Below are 15,383 nucleotides of genomic sequence, written 5' to 3'. Positions count from 1 at the left end.
AGATATCAATCAATAGCATTTATTGAGCTTTTATTTGCTCAGAGCACTGTATTGAGCACTTGGGATGGTAATAGAATTTGATTCTCTCTTCAAGGAGCTTACATTCTAGAAGGTGAGACAGATCAATCCATCAATCGATCATATTTAATGAGCACTTACCATGTGAAGAACACTGTAGTTAGTCCTTGGGAGAGTATAAAACAGAATTTGCAGATAGGTTCCCTGACAATAACAAGTTTACAGTCTAGAGGGGGAGACAGACATTAAGATACCAAATAAATTATAAATCACTGCTTAAATGGTAGAAGAAGATCTACATATGGAAATGCCACCAGTGGTGGTAAGTACACATGGGTACAGGTGGAGAATAGGTGCTGAAGTAGAATGCTGAGGAAAGCACTTAATCAGGGAAAGCTTCCTGGAGGAGGTGTGATTTCAGAAGGGCTGTGAAGATGGGGAAAAAGTTCCATGAAGTGGGGAGAGTGCAAGCAAAACACAGTGAGTCACTTTCCCAAGCGCTCAGTACAGTGCGCTACAGAGAGTAAGCTCTCAATAAATACCACAGATTGATTGATTTGATGGTGAAGCAGCATGGTTTAGTGGAAAGAGCCTGGGCGCGGGAGTCAGAGGTTGTGGGTTCTAATCCCGACTCTGCCACTTGTCTGCTGTGTGACCTTGGGCAAACCACTTAACCTTTCTGTGCCTCAGTTACCTCATCTGTAAAATGGGGATTGAGTCTGTGAGCCCCACTTGGGACAACTTGATTACCTTGTATCTACCCCAGTGCTTAGAACAGTGCTTGGCACGGAGTAAGCGCTTAAATACTATTATTATTATTATTATTAATGGTGATGGGAGGGAGGTCCACAGGAAACAAGCTGATAGGGGGAATTCTGGAGGTTTCTGTCTAGCCCCAGATTCTTGGATTACTTTACCCGATTTTTTTTTTATGGTATTTGTTAAGCTCTTGCTACATGTCAAACACTGTTCTAAATCCTAGGGTAGATACAGGCAAATTAGGTTGAATAGTTCCCGTTCCGCATGGAGCTTACAGTCTATGTAGGAGAGAGAAAAGGAGACCTGAGGTACAGAGAAATTAAGTGAGTTGACTAAGGTCACACAGCAAGCATTTGGCAGAGCCGGGATTAGAACCCAAGTCCTCTGATTCCCAGGCCCGTGCTCTTGCCACTAGGCTATGCTGCTTCTCATGAAATGCTTGTATTAAGAAGGGAAAGTTCTTGGGGTTTCTGTAGATGTTCATTCACCCTCCACTGCAACTGGATAAAGAAGGACTTAAATGGTGGTGGGGTGGGAGGCTGGGCTCTGCTGGCTGGTATCTTGAACACTGGCTTCCTCTCTTCTTCTCAACCAGTGAGATCTCAGTGTCTATCCATATGTTGGTGGTGGGGAAGAGAGAGACGGAAAGGAAAAGAAAGAGACAGGCCGGCGGATAGAGGGGCCGAGGTAGAGGCTGCAGACATTGAAAAAGAACTCAGTTTGCCTCTCTTTTCCAGAGGATTCTCTCCCTCTCCCATTCTCTGTCTCTCTTTTCATCCTTCCCTCCTTGCATCCTCTTTTCCATCCCTCCTCCTCTTCTGGGAAGGCCCAGATAGCTCTGATACACACAGTCCCTTGCGCCCGGTGGATTTTTTTCTCCCATTGGATCTAACCCGCCCCACAGCACTTAAGTCTATATGTATATATCTGTAATTCTATTTATTTATATTGATGTCTGTTTACTTGTATTGATGTCTGTCTCCCCCCTTCTAGACTGTGAGTCCGTTGTAGGCAAGGATTGTCTCTCTTTATTGCTTTGTGGCTTAGTGGAAAGAGCCTGGGCTTGGGAGTCCGAGGTCGTGGGTTCTAATTCTGACTCCGCCACTTGTCTGCTATGTGACCTTGGGCAAGTCACTTAACTTCTCTGTGGCCCAGTTGCCTCATCTGCAAAATGGGGATGAAGACTATGAGCCCTATGTGGGACAACCTGATTACCTTGTATCTACCCCAGCGCTTAGAACAGTGCTCGGTACATAGTAAGCGCTTAACAAATACCATCATTATCATTATTATTATTGCTGTACTCTACTTTCTAGGAGCATAGTAATAATAATGATGGCATTTGTTAAGCTCTTACTATGTGTCAAGCACTGTTCTAAGCGCTGGGAGCTGGGGGGTACAAGGTAATCAGGTTGTCCCACATGGGGCTCACAGTCTTAATCCCCATTTTCCAGATGAGGTAACTGAGGCCCAGAGAAGTGAAGTGACTTGTCCAAAGTCACACAGCTGACAAGTGGCAGAGCCGGGATTAGAACCCATGACCTCTGACTCCCAAGCCCGTGCTCTTTCCAATGAGCCACACTACTAGTCCGGTGCTCTGCACACAGTAAGCACTCAATAAGTGTGATCGAATGAATGAATATTAATATTCGGAGTAACATTGCAGGGCACGCCCATCCACTGTCCACTCTCCCTCCCTTTCCCTTCCCCAGTCCCCCCACCACGGGAACTTCGGGGCACTTTGGAAAGGAGACGGTGACTGGCAGACAAACCCAAGACCCAGCAGGGAAGGGGGGCAGACACCCAGACAGAAAGGGCAGAGAGAGGGAGGAGGAGAGGGGGAGGGAAGCAGAGAGGGGAAACTGAGGCAGAAAGGCAGAGGGAGAAGGCAGGAAAGGGCGGTGTGGGGAGGAGGTTTCAGGGACCCCTCCAGAGGACATTATGAGAAGCCGCGTAGCTTAGTGGAAAGAGCTGGGGGTTGGCAGTTAGAGGTCATGGGTTCTAATCCCGGCTCCGCCACTTGTCAGCTGTGTGACTTTGGGCAAGTCACTTCACCTCTCTGGGCCTCAGTGACCTCACCTGTCAAATGGGGATGAAGACTGTGAGCCCCAGGTGGGACAACCTGATTATCTTGTATCCAACTGTGAGCCCCACGTAGGACAACCTGATTACCTCGTATCGCCGCCCCCCCCCAGCGCTTAGAACAGTGCTTGGCACATAGTAAAGCGCTTAACAATTACCATAATTATTATGATTACCCCTTACAGGCAGGGTGGGCAGCGGCTGGGCCTATTGGGGGGGGGGGGGGGGTTGCCCCGGCCTTAGCTTCCTGCAGCAATGCACCGGCCTGCCGGGCCTGCATGACATCAGGGGGGGCGGGGGGCGAGGCGGCAGAGCGCAGGCGCCGGGGGAGGAGCAGGGGGTGGGGAGGGGAGAGGAGGGGAGGGTCTCCGCGCCCGGATGGCACGGATCGCACTGCTTTAGCATCCTCAGCCTGCGCTCGGCCAGCGCCCATCCAACGGGCACGCCCTCCTCCTACTCAAGCCAGGAGAGCCACCGCCCCAACCCTCCTCCCTCCTCCTCTTCCTTCTCCTCCTCCTCTTCCTCCCTTCCTCCTCCTCTGCCTCCCCCCAGAAGGCAGCCACAGCCAGGAGAAGAGGGGCTAGCGAAAATCCCAGTCACTGGCCACAGCCCTTCCCTTTCCTGAGACAAGTACAGCCCTCCTCCTCCTCCCTGTCCTCCTCCTCCTTGTCCTCTTCTGCCTCCCCTCCCTAGAAAGCAGCAACAGCCGGGGCAAGAGGGGCTAGCGAAAATCCCAGTAACTGGCCACAAGCCTTCCCCTTCCTGAGACAAGTACAGTCATCCTCCTCCTCCTTTCTCTCCTCCTCCTTCTCCTCCTCCTCTTCTTCCTTTCCCCAGAAGGCAGCCACAGCCAGGGAAAGAGGAGGCTAGGGAAAATCCCAGTCACTGGCCACAGCCCTTCCCCCTCCTGAGACAAGTGCAGTCCTCCTCCTCCTTTTCCTCCTCCTCCTCCTCCTCCTCCTCCTCCTCCTCCTCCTTTTCCTTCCTCTCTCTTCCCCACCCTCCTCCTCTTCCCCACCCTCTTCCTCTTCCCTCTCCTCCCCCCTCCTGCTCCTCCTCTCCTCCCTCTCCTTCACTTTCTCCTCCACCTCCACCTTCTCGGCCGCTTCCTCCTCCCCCTGCCCATCTCTCCCCACGCCCTACGACCGACCACCATGTCTGCAGGAGGAGATTTTGGGAACCCGTTGAGAAAATTCAAGTTGGTCTTCCTGGGAGAGCAGAGTGGTGAGTACCTGGTTTATTCGCCTGCTGTTTTTTGGAGCCGAGTCCGCCGGTACTTTGGATTTGCCCATCGTCCCTCTCCCCATCTCCCCGTCTCCTTTCCCCAGACCTGTCCTCCCCATTCCCGCCCCTCCCAGGACACTGGCACGCACACGATGCTGCCCCTCTTGCAAACGCCCCTGGAGAGGAGAAAAGAGCTTGCAGGGGATTCAAGGGGGCTTCTCCGGGAGCCCTCCCCATCAGATTTTTCTTTAATGCAAAGGAAAGAAGGAAAAATGCCAAGAGTGACCCTTTAGCCCGGGGGATGGGCAGCCCCAGCGAGGGGCTGGGGAAGCGACTTCTAACCATGGACCTGCTGGGCTGGGTTGGGCTGGGCTGGGGCTGGGCTGGGGCTGGGCTGGGATCTGGGAAAAACCTACAAAGCCCCTCTGCTCCTTGCATATTGCGGCAACTTGGGCCGTTGCTCGGGGGTCGGCTCGTACCGGCCTCTGGACAGAGGCAGGCAGTCGGATGGGCAAGGATGCCCTTCCCCTCAACCCTTTTTCTTTCTCGACGTGATCATTTCTGCTGGGCTCAGGATTGCACCTGGCTGCTCAGTAAGGGCGGGGGTGGGGGCCAGGAGAGGAGGGAGAGGTGATGAAATGGGCGGTAATGTCTCTGCCAGAGACATGTGTGACACCCTTCCCCCCACCCCAGCCCCATCTTCCAGCCGCCCTACTCCCTCCCACAAGGAATCAGACCTGGAGCTGGTCCCCCAGGGGCAAAGAAGATGACTGCTGATACTGCTGCTGCTTGCTACTGACCCACCAGGATCAGCCCAAACCCCAGACACCCAGTTGGTTTGGGAGGGAAAAAGGGGGGGGAACAAGGGGATATGTTGGTCTAATATAAATAACTTTGTTTTCTATTTGGCTTTTGCTTTACCTCTCAGAAAACTCCAGGATTGGAGAAATTATCCCACTCCCTCTTATGCCCCCCCACCCAAATAGGATGCAGAAGGTTCTAGTCGTACCGACACCTTAGGCTTGTGTCTGTGTGCCCATGTGTGTGTCTGTGTGTCTGCACGTTTGATGGTTCGGGAGGCCGAGGTGATGGGGAGGAGAGGGTTATTTTTCTCAAGCCTGCTGCGTCCCCTGTGGAGGTGGCATGAGGCAGGTGAGGAGGGTGTGAGGGATTCCGGGGGGGACGGGGGCAGAGGGCACATCTGCTGACCATTTCCCGGGGGTCTGTTCAGCCTCCAGAGGGAGGAGAGCGGAGGAGGTCCGCCCCAACCACCTCTGACCGTGACTGACAGAGAGGAGAAACCTCACCCAGGGAGGGTGGAGGAGGGAGCTGGCCTGCTGGCCAGATGGGAACGTCAAATGACCTGCTCGATAAGCTACCCTCTTCCTCTCCCCCTCTCCCCACCCTCGCTCAGGGGTTGGCACCCATCAGAGCTTGGCTCCTGGCCTCTCCGAAGGCCACCGTTCACTCTGATCACAATTGCAGGAACTGCACAATTGTCGTGGACTCTTCAGCCCTTGTGACCGATGGGCGGGTGTGTGCGTGTGGGTGACTCGGATATTTTCTCGGCCAGATTTTTTGGCTTTGGCTTGTGATGTCTGGAGGGAGAAACGAGAGGGCAAGAAGATTCTGGCAGGGATGTCTGCATAGGCATAAATGGGCTTTCAAGACTGTGAGCCTGCTGGGGGCCGGGATTGTCTCTATTTGTTGCTGAATTGTACTTCCCAAGTGCTTAGTACAGTTCTCTGCACACAGTAAGCGCTCAATAAATACGATTGAATGAATTAAGTGTGTGTGCACCATCAGTCAAGCTATGGTATGGCCTCTACCCTGTGGCTAGAGGAGGCTAGAGGTTCTCCCAGCAAGGAGAGCTTCCCAGAAGACCCACACGCCCCCTCCCTCCATCACCTCTCCACATCAGTGCTGGACCTATTCAATTCTATGCACCATCCATGGCTCTTTCAGATGTGCACATCCACACAGCAGACAGGAGCCCTACTGCTTCAGTCCCCGGCAGCCATGGGAGAGGGTGTGGCCTGGGCCTGGGATACACAGCAGCCCCTCCCGTCCTCCGCCCATGGCAGCTTGTTGGATGAGTGAGACCAAGATGCTCGCAGCTAGCTGGAGCTGATGAGACTTCCCCCAAGTCTCTCCCTGAGATGTTTGCCTCTGGGTCAAGCCAGTTAGTGTTCAGCTAGATGGTCTCAGCAGCAGGGTGGGGTTTCTCTGCTTTCCCTGGTAGGTTCCGACAGCTTCCGCCAGCATTGCGCTGGCTCCTCCCTCTCTGTTGGGCCGCTGGGATCCCCCCTCTCCAAGAACAATTGCAAGGCCCAGCACTGGGGGAGCTTGGGGGCACCATTTTGGGGTCTCCAGGCCCCCAGAGGGAGGGAGGGAGGAATGGCCAGTACACTGCTCTAATAATAATAGTAATTATGGTATTTGTTAAGCGCTTAATATGTGCCAGGCACTGTACTAAGCTAGGGTGGATACAAGCAAATTGGGCTGGACACAGTCCCTATCCATTATGGGGCTCACAGTCTCAATCCCCATTTTACAGATGGGGTAGCTGAAGCACAGAGAAGTAAAGTGACTTGTCCAAGGTCACACTGCAGACAAGTGGAGGAGCCAGGATTAGAACCCATGACCTTCTGACTCCCAGGCCTGTGCTTGCCCTAGTCACTACTCCACGCAGCTTTGGAGACAACGCCTCCTCCCCGTGGGTTCCACCTCCCCAGTGGTCCCAAGGTTGGCAGGCCACGTCTCCAGGCCGGACAAGGCTTGAGGGAGCTGCAACCTTGGAATTGTGGGGGTGGTGTTTGGGGGGGATGGTTGGTGCCCTGGCACACGCCCCCTCTGGGTGTGCCAGGGGTCTGAATCTTGGGCTAGAGACTGGCCCAGAAGGGAGGGAAGTTTCAGGCGGTCTGTGGGAGAGTTAGCAACCAATTAGCTTGATCACCCAGCTGGCTCGTAGAACCGCAAGGATCACCTCCAATCAAGGGGAACACATTTGGGGGGAAAGTGACTAGACTCCTTCAGAAACCCCAAAGCAGGGGCCTCAGTGTATGCTGGAATAAATGGTTTGCTCAGAGGATAGAGCAACTAAGTGATCTTAGGATCTTTGGGGCCAAGGGAATCAAAATCAGAATGACACAGAGAGAAGTCAGGAGAGAAAGCAAGGGAGTAAGAAGAAAGGAAGGAGAGAGGAGAGAGCCTGGTGTATAATATCGGCCCTTTAAAGGTGATCATAAAATCATAAAGCATTTTTATTTCCCTAAGGCATAAAAAAGCCTCTCTCTCTCTGTCTTTCTCCATCTATCTCTGTCTGTCTGTGTCTCCTCATGATCTTCTCCCCGGGGCAGGATGATATTTTCATCCTTTCCACTTGACTTCCCCCACAGGGAGAGAACACCATTGGGGCCAGGAATGAACTGAGTTTCTGTATAGACCAGAGGAATCTCAGAGGAGAAAGGGTGGGAAGGGAACCAAAAGCAGAGTAGGGAAGCATCAGCTCAGATAGGGTAGGGGGATTAGGCTAGTTAGTGACATGGAAAGCTTGGGCTGGAAGCCCAGATGGGCTGGTACCAGCATGAAGCCACGCTCACCTTAAAGGTGATATCATCCCTGTCCTCGAGGAGCTTACAGTTTAATGAGGAAAATCGGCACAAGTAGATGGTTTCCTTTAAGGGGATTCGGTCCAGCCTGATCTCCTTAATTCATCTCTAAGCAAGCCTGGCTGATAAACACGTGCCTCGTTCTAATCCCAGTTCCACGACTTGCCTGCTGTGGGACTTGGGACAGCTCCTTTCACATTTCTGTGCCTTGGTTACCTCATCTGTAAAATGGGGATTAAGACTGTGAGCCCCATGTGGGACAGAAACTCTTTGGGAACAGTACATGACACAAAGTACGCACTTAAAAAATATCATTAAAAAATCATACCCTTCTAACTAAACCTTGCAAATAGTTACTTGCTCAAGGTGTCACATATTGAGAGAAGAAGATGATCCCATTGATTTTATTCCCCGTGGACCTGCTAGGGAGAGTTGGGTTAAATATTTGCAAAGCCTTCCTCAGAGAATAAGTTAAATAATTTGGTTTGTCCTTAATGCACACTAGACCCGCTCCAGCACACATTCCCACTCCTTTGAACAGCTTAAGCACTCTAAAATCACCCCTTTGGTAGAACCATTATCAACATCCTCCTCCTTGTTACCACCATTATTATTTATTGAGCACCTTTTGAGTGCAGAGCACTGTACTGGGTGTCTACTAGATGGAGAGCACAAACCTGGTGCCTTCTGGGTATAGAGGACTGTTTTATATGTCTGCTAGGTGTAGATCACCCTACTAGATTCCTGATATTGTATAATCAAATCAATCAATGGTATTTTTGAGTTCTTACTGTGTGCAGAAGACTGTACTAAGTGCTTGGGAAAGTACAGTGCAACAGTGTAGTTAGACAGGTTCCTAGCCCACAAAGAGTTTATAGTCTAGAAGGAGAGACAGGCATTAAAATAAATTATGGTTATAATAATATTTGTTACGTGTTTACTATGTGCCAAGCTCTGTTCTAAGCACTGGGATAGATACAAGGTTGTCCCACGTGGGGCTCACAATCTTAGTTCTCATTTTACAGATGAGGTAACTGAGGCACAGAGAAGTTAAGTGATTTGCCCAAAGTCACACAGTTGACATGTGAGGGAGCTGGGATATGCTCTTAGGTGCTGTGGGGACAGAGGATGGGCTGAATATCAAGGGCTTAAAGGATGCAGATCCAAGTGCTAAGGTGAAAGCATTCATTCATTCAATCATATTTGTTCATTCATTCAATCTTATTTACTGAGCACTTACTGTGTGCAGAGCACTGTACTAAGCTCTTAGGAGAGTACAATACAGCAATAAGCATTCCCTACCCACAACGGGCTTACAATTTAGAGTTGGGGAGACAAACATCAATAAAAATGAATAAAATTACAGATATGTACATAAGTGCTGTGGGGCTGGGTTGGGGGAAGAACAGTTCTTGCTTTCAGTCATTCGATCACTCAGTCGATTAATAGTACTCACCGTGTGCACAGCAGTTGTTCTAAGTGCTTCAGAGAGTGCAATACAACAGAGTTGGTAGACACGTTCTCTGCCCACAAGGAGTTTACAGTCTAGAGGGGGAGTTAAGATAAATTATGGCTACCTTTAATGGCTTACACTCAAATAGGGGAGATGGACAGAAACAGTTACCTTTCCCTAGACTCTAAGCTCACTGTGGGCAAGGAACGTGTCTGTTAATTGTTGTAAAGCACTTAATATAGTACTCTGCAAACAGTAAGCTCTCAATAAGTACTACTGACTGACTAACAGAAACATACTGGTGGTAACATGGGGAAAGTATAGATGCAACTGGTAATGTAAAATAAGATCTCCAAATGAATGTGTAGAATAAATACACTGTGGTATTTGTTAAGTGTGTACTATGTGCCAGAATTAAGTGCAAGAGTAGATGATCCAAGATAATCCCACCTGGGGCTCACAGTCCAAGTAGGAGGGAGAACAGGTATTGAATGCCTATTTTGCAGATGAGGGAACTGGGGTACAGAGAAGTGATTTGCCCAAGGTCACTCAGCAGGTACATGGCGGAGCCAGGATTAGAACCCAGGTCTTCTGACTCACAAACCCGTGCTCTTTCCACTAGGACATCAGTATACACATAAGTTTTGATGGTGGCCAATGGAATGGCTCAACCATGGAGGTGAGAACTGCTATTGAAAACCTCCTGGAGGGATGTTGGTGTTCTCCTTGGGCAGGGAAATGTCTAGCAACTCTGTTATATGGTACTCTCCCAAGCTCTTAGCCCAGTGCTTTGCACACAGTAAGTGCTTAATAAATACCATTAGTTAATTGGAGACCAGTAGAATTGCACTAGAGTCCCTCACCCAGATAGGATTTTACAGCCCGGATAATCAGGACATTCTCCCTCATGCCTAACCGAATGCCAGTTGCTGCTCTCTTTCTCCCCTTCTCTCTCTGTCTCTCTCTGTCTCTCTCCTCTCTCACGTACACACACTCTCTCTCTCTTTCTCCCCATCTCTCTCTCCTCCTGTGTTCCTTTTCCTTCATTCTTTCAGGTACTAAGCACTAAGAAGAGTGCAATGCATTTAAAAGATATCCCTATCATCAAGGAGCTTACGGTCTAGTGAGAAAAATAAGCACACAATATTTTATGGACAGAAAAAGAGAAAATAAAGAAGGATACACAGATACATAGATGACTATAGTGGGGGTGTCAAAGGAAATACGTGCAGGAATGCACTGAGTGGGAGTACAAATGCACTGAGTGGGAGTACATAAACTGTAAGGAACATATCTAATCCGTAAGCTGTAAACTTACAAAAGGGAGTAATTGCATGAGATGTTCGATAACTGAGGGAGATAGCCTTATTAAGGTCACATCTCCTCCAGGAGGCCTGCCCTGATTGACCTCTCTTTTCCCCACTTCTCTCTCCCTTCTTTGTGGTCTATTCACTTGGATCTGTTACCGTTGGACATTTGATAGTCACCCCATCCCCAACCTCACAGCACTTCTGTACTTATCTATAAATAATGTATTGTAAATCATTTATTTATATTTATATTTAATTAATTTCTATTAATGTCTGTCTCCCCTCTAGATTTTAAACTCATTGTGGTCAGGAAACGTGTCCACCAAATACTCTCCCAAGTGATTAGTACAGTGCTCTGCACTCAGTAAGCACTCAATAAATACCATTGGTGATATTATCTAGGGAGAAGAAAAATGATTCAGGGGAGGCTTCCTGGTAGAGATATAATATAATTATGGCATTACTGTGTGCCAGGCACTATACTCCGAAGGGCTTTGAAGAAAGAAAGAATTGTCAGCTGGTGGATTTGAAGTGGGAGCGATTTCTAGACAGGAAGGAGGGTATCAGAGGCAGGAGAGAACCAGTCAATAGATTAGTTGGAAAGAAGTGAAGTCTAGGAGCTGGGGTGTGGTGAGCTGGAAGAGGATATTGGATAGGTAGGAGGGAGAAAGCTGAGAGAGAGAGCCTTGAAGCTAATGGCAAGCCAGTAGCTTGTTGGAACCCCTCTGAGTCGCACCTGGAGAGTTTCCAGTACTCTACCAGTCCCATCTGCAGGAGGGAGAGTCAAGCAGAGGCCTACCCACTCCATTTCTAGCTTGGCCAGTGGCTAGGGAGTGAAAGGCAATCTGCTACAAGTCAAAACTCACCCATACTGGGCAGCAGTGGCATGGGAGAGTCGAGGGAGGAGACTCAAGTTTACTGCGTGGAAGGTGGCAATGGTAAACCACTTTCAGATTTTCACCAAGAAAACTCTATGGATACATCACTAGAATGATTGCAAATGGAGAACGGGACATTCTGGGAGAGATGTGTCCGTGGTGTCGCTGTGGGTTGGAAACATACTGTTGCCGAATTGTACATTCCAAGCGTTTAGTACAGTGCTCTGCACATAGTAAGCGCTCAATAAATACTATTGAATAAATGAATGAAACAACTTAATGGCATAAGACAAGACAAGTATGTTGGAAAGAAAAATGGGCAGCCATTAAAGCTTTTTGAGGGGTGGGGAGTTGTGGGTCAAATGTCATTCCGAAAAATGATCTGCGCAGCAGAGTGAGATATGGACTGGAGATGGAAAAGTCAGAAGGCAGGGAGGTCAGTGAGGAGGCTAGTGTAGTTGTCAGGTTGAGATATGCCAGGTGCTTGAGCCAGGGTAATGGCTCGCTGGGAGGTGAAGAGCGATGTTGGGGAAAAAAACCCCCAAAAGAATGGGTCTTAGCAACATAGGGTGTTGAAGGAGTGCTAGGAGTAAAAATGAATGCCACAGTTGTGGGATTCAGAGTCGGGGATGATGGGATTATTATCCACTATGATGGGAAAGTGAAGTTTGGAGAGAGGAACCGGGAGGAAAGATGAAGTGTTCACTTCAGCCATACTTAGCAAAATGGGACAACTGTGAGGTGATGTACTGAGCATCCTGGGGGCAACAGGAAATGGGAGACTGCAGGAGGTCACCAGTGTCTCCTCCCCCTGGTGGCATCCTTCCTCACTTGGCTGTCACTGGCATCCATCAGTTGAGCAGTCAGTAATATTTACTGAGCACTTACTGCGTGCAGAGCGCTGTACTAAGTGTATGGGAAAGTTCAGTAGAGGAAGTAAAGCAGGAAAGAGCATAGGACTGAGCATCAGAGGACCTGGGTTTTAATACCAGCTCTGCCACTTGTCTGCTGCAGGACCTTGGGCAAGTCTCTTCATTTCTCTTTGCCTCAGTTTCCTCATATGTAAAATGGGAACTTTACACCCTCTGACTTAGACTGCAAGACCCCCATGTTAAGACAAGGACTGTGCCTGGCCTAATTAACCTGTATCTACCCCATTGCTTAGAACAATGCCTGGCACACAGTAAGTGCTTAACAAATGCAATAATAACAATAACAAGTAGACTTTATCCTTGCCCTCAAGGAGCTTTTTCAGTCTAGTGGGAGAGACTGACACTGAAATAAATTATAGATAGAGGAAGCCACAGAACTTAAAGACATGTGCATAAGTGCTGTGGGGGTGGGGGTGGGGGATGAGTAACTAAGTGCTGAGAGGGTATGGACTGAAGTATTTAGGTGACAAAGAAGGGAGGGAGAATAGGGTGTAATAATAATGTTGGTATTTTTTAAGCACTTACTGTGTGCAGAGCAATGTTCTAAGCGCTGGGATAGATACAGGGTAAGACGTGAGGCTCACAGTCTTAATCCCCATTTTACAGATGAGGTAACTGAGGAGATGAGAAGTTAGTTAAGGAAGGCTTCCTGGAGATGTGATTTTAGGAGGGCTTTGAAGATAGCAAGATTGGAGGTCTGTCAGATATAAAGCAGCGCTGCTTAGTGGCAAGATCCCGGACTTGGGAATCTGAGGACGTGGGTTCTAATTCCGACTCTGCCACTTGTCTGCTGTGTGACCTTGAGCAAGCCACTTAACTTCTTCTGTAAAATGGGGCTGTGAGCCCCAGGTTGGACCAACTAATTAGCTTGTATTTACCCCAACGCTTAGAACAGTGCTTGACACATAGTAAGAGCTTAACAAATAACATCATTATTATTATTATTATAATTATTATTATTATAAGAAGAGGAAGGGGGTTCCAGACAGGAGGGAGGGTGTAAGCAAGGGGTCGAGATGGTGAGGATCCCAGCCCTGGATTCCCCCACTTCTCTTCAAGATTTTTGAAGGCACTCTTCAGTAGAGGAAACTGTAGACTCACTGTATCGAATGATTCACAATTAATTAATTAATTTGCTATTGGAGTATAGGGAGCCATGGATAACTGAAATTTTTCAAAACCATTTCAACTTTTCTCCCTCCTAATGCTTTCCCAAAGCTTTAGACCAGGAGAAACAGGGATTGATAGGAGTTTTCTGTGAATTTCATCTTTGTTGCTTTCCCTGCTCATCATTGGATGAGGATGCTAATAAGTATAGAAATAGCTAAAGGTCAGGTGACCTGGAGAGGGAGAAGAAAAATAGGGGCCCTGGAGACCCCACCATCTGGATCATCAGAATGAGTCACTGAGCAAGAGCCAATTATTATTTTTAAGGAGCATCTGAGATGTCAGTATCGCCTATGAGGGAACTTATGGTTTGCTTTCAGAGGGTCCTGAAGAGTAAAGGACAAGAAAGAAACAGATGTGAAAGAACAGGTAAACTCTCCTCCTCCTCTTCCTCCTCTTCCTGCTCCCCTCCTATTAATCACTGAGATTTACTGAGGATTTATTGTGTGCAGAGCACTGCATTATTCATTCATTCATTCATTCAATAGTATTTATTGAGCGCTTACTATGTGCAGAGCACTGTACTAAGCGCTTGGGATGAACAAGTCGGCAACAGATAGAGACGGTCCCTGCCGTTTGACGGGTTTACAGTCTAATCGGTGGAGATGGACAGACGAGAACAATGGCAATAAATAGAGTCAAGGGGAAGAACATCTCGTAAAAACAATGGCAACTAAATAGAATCGAGGCGATGTACAATTCATTAACAAAATAAATAGGGTAACGAAAATATATACAGTTGAGCGGACGAGTACAGTGCTGTGGGGATGGGAAGGGAGAGGTGGAGGAGCAGAGGAAAAAGGGGAAAAAGAGGGTTTAGCTGTGGAGAGGTAAAGGGGGGGCGGCAGAGGGAGTAGAGGGAGAAGAGGAGCTCAGTCTGGGAAGGCCTCTTGGAGGAGGTGAGTTTTAAATAGGGTTTTGAAGAGGGAAAGAGAATCAGTTTGGCGGAGGTGAGGAGGGAGGGCGTTCCGGGACCGCGGGAGGACGTGACCCGGGGGTCGATGGCGGGATAGGCGAGAACGAGGGACGGTGAGGTGGGCGGCAGAGGAGCGGAGCGTGCGGGGTGGGCGGTAGAAAGAGAGAAGGGAGGAGAGGTAGGAAGGGGCAAGGTGATGGAGAGCCTCGAAGCCTAGAGTGAGGAGTTTTTGTTTGGAGCGGAGGTCGATAGGCAACCACTGGAGTTGTTTAAGAAGGGGAGTGACAGGCCCAGATCGTTTCTGCGGCAAGATGAGCCGGGCAGCGGAGTGAAGAATAGACCGGAGCGGGGCGAGAGAGGAGGAAGGGAGATCAGAGAGAAGGCTGACACAGTAGTCTAGCCGGGATATAACGAGAGCCCGTAACAGTAAGGTAGCCGTTTGGGTGGAGAGGAAAGGGCGGATCTTGGCGATATCGTAGAGGTGAAACCGGCAGATCTCGGTAACGGATAGGATGCGTGGGGTGAACGAGAGAGACGAGTCAAGGATGACACCGAGATCGCGGGCCCGAGAGACGGGAAGGATGGTCGTGCCATCCACGGTGATAGGGAAGTCTGGGAGAGGACCGGGTTTGGGAGGGAGGATGAGGAACTCAGTCTCGCTCATGTTGAGTTTTAGGTGACGGGCCGACATCCAGGTGGAGACGTCCCGGAGGCGGGAGGAGATGCGAGCCCGAAGGGAGGGGGAGAGGACAGGGGCGGAGATGTAGATCTGCGTGTCATCTGCATAGAGATGGTAGTCAAAGCCGTGAGAGCGAATGAGTTCACCGAGGGAGTGAGTGTAAATGGAGAACAGAAGAGGGCCAAAAACTGACCCTTGAGGAACTCCAACAGTTAAAGGATGGGAGGGGGAGGAGGCTCCAGCGAAGGAGACCGAGAATGACCGGCCAGAGAGGTAAGAGGAGAACCGGGAGAGGACAGACTCCGTGAAGCCAAGGTGAGATAAGGTATGGAGGAGGAGGGGATGGTCGACAGT

The 15,383-nt window shown here is 49.4% G+C and overlaps 1 protein-coding gene across 1 annotated transcript in view; it reads left to right on the top strand.

The window, feature by feature from the left end:
- Positions 1-3,923: 3,923 nt before the first annotated feature.
- Positions 3,924-15,383, top strand: part of RAB6B (RAB6B, member RAS oncogene family) — a 159,828-nt gene continuing 148,368 nt past the window's right edge. Inside the window, exon 1 of the mRNA XM_029068914.2 lies at positions 3,924-4,083. Coding sequence (XP_028924747.1) covers positions 4,014-4,083 — 70 coding nt within the window. The 5' untranslated portion in view covers positions 3,924-4,013. The remainder of the gene's footprint in view (positions 4,084-15,383) is intronic.

This window comes from Ornithorhynchus anatinus, chromosome 1 (assembly GCF_004115215.2).
Source record: "Ornithorhynchus anatinus isolate Pmale09 chromosome 1, mOrnAna1.pri.v4, whole genome shotgun sequence".
Lineage (NCBI taxonomy): Eukaryota > Metazoa > Chordata > Mammalia > Monotremata > Ornithorhynchidae > Ornithorhynchus > Ornithorhynchus anatinus.
Note: the sequence above shows the minus strand (reverse complement) of the source record. Positions and strands in the feature narration are given on the sequence as shown.